The following is a 6,478-nucleotide window of genomic DNA, read 5'->3' on the forward strand; positions in this document are numbered from 1 at the left end:
CTTTGGCCAATTCATATAACCAAAACCTCTCATTTATATTATGTTTATATATTTGTTGCCAACTTTATTAGGGTGAGAAGCGCAGACAGTATTTTGTTTTTTGTATACATTGTACTGCCAACACACTGTATTTGCAGCATGCTCACACTGTTTGGTAGGCCTCATATAATACATTTGTATTATTTGAGCCTGAGACTAGCTTAGCGCACCGACATCTTTTCTTTTCCCTGTAAACACAATATATTCCTGAAAAATTGACTGATTTAGGTTTCTGCTAACCATACCTGTTTTACTTGTCTCAAAAAGAATTACAGTGTATTACATGGCAAAGGTTTACACAATGAAAGCATGATAGAAAGTGTTTTTTATGCTGCATTACTGGGCATCTGTTGTTAAAGCCCACATCCCTGGATCCATCCAGAGAGGTCTTTTCCTTTGCAGTGGTTCCTCCAGGCAACCCTATATAAGAAGCAAAAACCCTTCATTAGTAGCAGAGAATGCGATCCATATACATTATAAACAACATTCATTGGGATATCAGTATTATTGTTTCCACCATTAAACTTCTATGTGACATCATCACATATGTAGGCATGATCAGTTTTGTCTATATGCCTACAAGGTCATTATCCAGTACATGGAACTGAAAAGTGCCAAGAACTCTGCAGTAGAGGACTGCACTGGGAGGCGGGTCCCGCGGGACCCGCCAAAAAACTTGCGGGCGCGGGCGGTCTTGCTGGGGCTGCGGGCGGGAGCGGGCGGTCAGGCACTGTACCTGCGGGTCCCGGTAATCCCGCGCAGTCCCGCAAGGCTGCCTTCTTGCTGCTCCCTCACAGTGTTTCCTAGCTTGCTCCGCCCAGGAACAAAACGGAGTCACGTGATGTGACGTCACTTCCTGTGACTCCTCCTTGTTCCTGGGCGGAGCAAGAGAAGAGACGCCGTGAGGGAACAACTCGAGGGCAGCCGCGCGGGACTGCGCGGGAAATCAGGTAAGGAGGCGGGCATGATTGGCCACAAATGTGGCGGGAGCGGGCGGGATTGGCCACAAATGTGGCGGGAGCGGAACACTCACATTGCGGGAGCGGGCGGGAGCGGGATTAAAATTCGCGGGAGCGGGATTAAAAAATACATTTTATATGGAAAGCTTTCTTAAGTGGCTGGACTTCCTCATCGACTACAATCTTTTCAATAATTGAGAAACACTTGTTTTCATAAGAGGGAGATGCCAGCTCAGAAACACATGTTTTAGTTTTATGTGTGTGGTGTTTTTTGAGTAAAAGTTGTTGTTCCACTTAGACACATTAATTAAATTGAGCTCTCAAATATGTGAAGCAAATAAACCTTAGAAATGTATAATGTAATTTACTTCATTCCTCAAAAGGTTTAAATGACACTGAAAACATTTAAGAAACGTATTTTCACTTTGTATGGTAACAATTCAGTGACTGAATTTGTGCCGTATGATAATTCCCTGAAAAATAGGAATGTATCAAAAATATTTTTGGGAAAGACATTCACAGTAAACTATACCTAAAGATGCCCCAAGAGGGGCACTTGTTTAAGAAGTGGGGTGATTTATTAGCAACTGAGACCTGTTGACAGCTACTTATAAAGCACTCCTAATAAGAATAATGTGTTTTACTCACGCAATGTATTATGCATATACACATTTTCCATGTTATATACATATCAATGTGAGTTTGAAGGCTCCATACACCAGGATAGAAGGATAAAGGGATTCAGGTGCAAAGGAGGTACTGTTCCTCCTAAAGAGGGACTTTTGAGAAGTGTGATTCATCAGTAATCTTTAAAAGAGCAGGTGGAACAATACTTTTTAACACCGTTAATAGTGACATTTTGAATCTTTGGGATATGATAATGCAGATTCTGCATATAGAATTGCATACATACCATGCAGCCATGCCATTAGGATCACTTACAACGCGTTTGGCGCATTGAACAGACGCAGAGATGTCATCACTCAGCAGAGCTGAAAATATTAAATATGATTGTAGAATTGTATTATTATGTTGCTAATTTCTAGCGCAGATCATTATCCTAATATTTTTCACCAAAACATATTGTCATCCTATGCACGATATGATATCAATAAAATAAACAAAGCCTTACACTACAGAACTAGTATATGAACAGTGACAACTGAAGCTATGAAAATGAATTCACAGTATAAGTGAATAAATATTTTATGTTGAAAAACATTTATGTATAACTTTGTTCTTCAATAAATGCCTGTGACACAAAGTACACCATTAAAAAGGTACAGGGTGTATTTTTTTTTTTTAGAAAGTCAGATATTAACAATAACACATGGATTATGTTCACTGTAGTGGGAGTTTGCAGGTAAATTTGTATATTTCAATTTTCCTGGACTAACCTCTATTTCCCCTCTATAAATGGCTGTACATTTTATGTTGCTTCATTATATGAGGAGGGGGCAACTACAGTGGATTTCTGTTGTAAGATCAGCTGTGCTAATCTTGCGAACGTCCCGGGGTAGGCTACCTCGAGGCTACTACTCATTCTGGAGAAGTGAATGCTGGGAATAGGACAGAAACTGGGTGGGGATAAGATTGAAAGTGGGTGGGAGAGGCAAACACCACCCCCTGCCCCAAAGAATGAAGAAAGTGACCCAGAGACCCATAGAAGTGTTTCACCTGGAGACTCTGGGTCTAATCTACTGAGTTCCCAGGTGTGGCAATGTAGGGGGATTTGTGAAATAAATCTTAGTGAAGATTGTCAGGATCATCCCCAGTAATAGTGAAGTTGGTGTGCTGAGATGTTGTAGAGTAAAGAGTTTGTTTACAGCCCTGTATTAAGACAAGATCACAATTAAACTTACCATTGCAATTAATGTTGCAAGCATTGTGAGGGCTTGGGGTCTTCCCATCCAAACACCACCAACGGCTGTTGATTTGGAGAATGCCGTAGTCAGTGCTGTTATTTCCCCTGTTGAAATTTGTGCTCCTGGTGTTAAAGGAACTCTCATAGTAGGCTGTACACACCCCTGTGGAAATTAGGTGTACATCTCATTGCATATCATTTTACAATCAAACGAGGAGTGAGAATTTGAATGATGTTGAACAGTTTTAAAGCTTGGAAGTAGCGTTGTCTGTGTTATAAGTACTTAGTTGTGTTAAGACGGTGTCCTGTGTTGTCTGAGGCATGTGGTTATCTTAGGATCTGCATCTCTAGAGACCTGAAGAATCAGGTCTGACCTAAAGTGTTTCTTTAATATGCATCACAAGGTGTGCACAATAGTATAAAAACATTCTGCAAAAACAGACTGCAAAGGATCTCTCCGCTGGAGAACAGGAAAACCAATACAGACTGAATTTATTTTTTAACTTAATAACTTCTTGAGAAACGTTGTAATGGAATAAAATACTGCCTTTTTTCTATCCTGTCATTGATTATTTAGTTCAGTCACTGGCAAAGGCATAACTGTTTTAACACATTTAGGGTGCTACTGTCACCCCCCCCCCCCCAAAGTTATATGTCTGAACCGTGTTATACTCAACAGGTTTAGTTGCAAGTACATTTTTGACAAGAAGATGTTTGTACAAGGATGCAGTTTCTACTTAGCCAACCTGGTCAGCTCTCTATAATAATGTTGGTAGGGGAGGGTTAATTATTTGCTTAGCAGTAACACCTTTTTATTTATTCATTTTAAGTATACGTCCACAGTGTTGGTGCACCTGTCACTTTATTCTCCCTACTAGGGTGGCAGTAACTCACTTACGCAACCCTGTCTGTGTAATGTATGAACTGCTACAGGGTATGTTAACACTTACTACTGAAATGTTTTAATATATTAAATTATGCAGGTAACAGTAGTGTGTATTTATTTTACTAAGATCATGCTTGTATTACACATGCTGTATTTAGTATTAAAGCTAGAGGACAATTTTACATGCTATTCATATTATGTTGCACATGTATGATACTTGCCCATTCTCTAAGTGTCTAGATTTTGCAGTAGCCATTCAGGGTCTAAAAACACATTCTGACATTATGATTTTTGCGGATTTCCCTTAAATATAAAAAATAGCCACTTTGCTTAACCTCTACGGTGGTTACGACACAACAGATTCACTTAACAGCATGACACATAGAATACATTTAATAAACAATTGGATTTCTATATTATATGGCACTTACAATTTGGAAGGCTGTACCCCTTGAAACCATCCAGACCCATCATTTTCATTGCCTTTGCCAGTTCACATCTCTCAAAAACTTTCCCATGTGCTGTTGCTAGAATGAGAAGCACTGCTCCAAGTATCTGCATTCCTGCCCTCATGGTGGAAGAAGTCTGACGACGTGTTGTTACCAGAGACTTCTGTTTTATGTTGTGATTTCTTGAAAAAAATTCTATCCCTTAAGAGGTTTCAGTCACATGGTGTATTGTGAAAAAAGTCTAGCATTTAAATGTAGGAGTGGTTTTCCTTAACATAACTTTTATTATATGTGTGAACCACATAGTAGCCCAAGCAATAAGCCAGTATCTAACCTCATCCTGAAGGGGACTATTACAGACAAAACAATTGTCCATGATGATTGATCTGGCTATTGCATCTCTGTCCTTGACTTTGTTTAAAAGTTCACGAAACAAAGCAAGGCTACCAAAAAAACACCCATCTAAGTTATAAATATCGGGGATTCTGTCACACTGGATGACCATTTATTGGCCAGAATCCCCAATAATTATTTTGTGTACTTATTGGTCATTATATTCTAGCAGCAACCTGGGGAAAATTTTAGGTTGTGTGCACCTTTTTTGTATATTATCTTAGTTTAAAAGCTATCTGGTACAGCAGACATTTGTCCTAAAGGGATCCATGTATAAAGTGGATACAGAGGCAAAAAGTGATCATAGTTTACAAATCCCTAAAGGCTGCTATGGTCTTAGCCAGTACACATGTTCACTAATTGGGAATGTGAGGCTAGCACACCACTTTTTATTTTGAGCACTGTTGGTAAGTGCACTGAGTAACTTTGGACCCATCCATGAACTTTAAAAACATTTTTGTACACACTAGCCCCAATCTTTTAGGCTCGATAATAACTAGTATTTACATATCCCCTTTCTCGTAGCGGTACTCAAGTGCTTTTACAACATGCTCTCAAGAGTTAACCAAATCGACAACTGACTAATAGATATGGTACTCATTTTATTGACCTCCGAAGGATGAAGCGCTGACTCTGTCGGGATTTGAACCAGTGACCCTGAGGTTTCACAAGGCTCTGCAGTCAGGGCGTTATATCTCACTAGCTTGATGCGGCTGTAGAAGCTGGGATTTCTTATGAAGCACTTAAAAAAAAAAAAACACTGATTTTTGTCTCACTGAAAAAATGCCACAGGGTCCCCGAAAAAGCTCCCTCTCAATGTTATTTCAGCGGCCCTAACCTTTGCGTGGAGGGGCCAAGAAGATTTGGCTCTCCTGCAGGCCTTGTGGTCGGTGAGGAAAGGAAGGGGTACATATGCCTTTTAGGGAGTATGACCCCTGAAGAAACACAGTAGGGGACTTGGTGTCTACCATAGCCTTCTGACACAGATCATGTTTTGTTTTATTTCACAGCAGAGCTACCGACATTTTTCAAAAGGAAAAAATGAAGGGGAGTTGGCCTGCAGCCTCTTGTTGCTTGGTCTCTCCTCCCTTACACAAGATCCCCAGGCAAGAAAATAGACAACATTCCTGGGGGTTACAAAACCAAGATCGACTGTTACTCTACTTTCATTCCACTTCTTTATTTTGTCTGGTTTTAATTATACTTAATTTCAGATCACCTTTGTGAACTTGCCTCCCCATTGTCCCGATTTTTTCACAAGATGCTCAAATTGCAACAACCCCTGTGGCTGAGATTGATGCAGGTTGTTTGAATGACTACTGGCCTGCCTACAGTGTGACTGCACTTTATGGGCTTGCTTCACTACAGATTTTGCATTGAGGTCCAATAAACACTAGCATGCTAAACAATACATGTTGACAATAGCCTATACCCATGCATTCTAAACCATTTCCACCGCATGCTACACAATGCTATACCCATGCATACTATACCATACAAAGTCACGGTACTCTATACACATATATACCAAACAATCAAGTGACTCTACCCTATGCACATTCTTCCTGTACATGGTTGCAGCACTATATATATATATATATATATATATATATATATAAAATTTAAAAAACTACACTACTGCATTTTCAGCATTCTTCAGTTATTTGCTTTGGCTTCCTTGAAGTATCTTCCCTTTTGCTGTACCTTTATTTTATTTTTTTTAGAGCTGAAACAACGAATCGATAAAATCGATAATAATCGATAACGGAAATCATCGATAACGATTTCCGTTATCGATTAATCGAGTGATCAATTCGTTGTTGGAGCACTCGGCTCCTTTTACTTACCTCCGCGAGCGTTCCCCGCTTCTGCTACACGCTCTGCAGTC

At 39.8% G+C, this 6,478-nt stretch overlaps 1 protein-coding gene across 1 annotated transcript; it reads right to left on the reverse strand.

Annotated features, from left to right (window-relative positions):
- Positions 1-268: 268 nt before the first annotated feature.
- On the reverse strand, positions 269-4,359 carry LYZ (lysozyme). Its single transcript, XM_053464473.1, has 4 exons — positions 4,180-4,359; positions 2,861-3,025; positions 1,912-1,990; positions 269-459 (listed from the first exon to the last, which is right to left on the reverse strand). Exons 1-4 carry the CDS (start codon positions 4,319-4,321, stop codon positions 393-395), a joined length of 453 nt encoding a protein of 150 aa, XP_053320448.1. The 5' UTR covers positions 4,322-4,359; the 3' UTR covers positions 269-392.
- Positions 4,360-6,478: the final 2,119 nt, after the last annotated feature.

Source organism: Spea bombifrons, chromosome 4 (genome assembly GCF_027358695.1).
Source record: "Spea bombifrons isolate aSpeBom1 chromosome 4, aSpeBom1.2.pri, whole genome shotgun sequence".
NCBI lineage: Eukaryota > Metazoa > Chordata > Amphibia > Anura > Pelobatidae > Spea > Spea bombifrons.

Coding starts and splice junctions, on each gene's coding strand:
- LYZ (XM_053464473.1), bottom strand. CDS start 4,321: ATGAGGGCAGGAATGCAGATACTTGGAGCAGTGCTTCTCATTCTAGCA. Junction 3,026..4,179: donor GGGGTACAGCCTTCCAAATT/GTAAGTGCCATA, acceptor TAATTTCCACAG/GGGTGTGTACAGCCTACTAT. Junction 460..1,911: donor CCTAATGGCATGGCTGCATG/GTATGTATGCAA, acceptor CTTCTTATATAG/GGTTGCCTGGAGGAACCACT.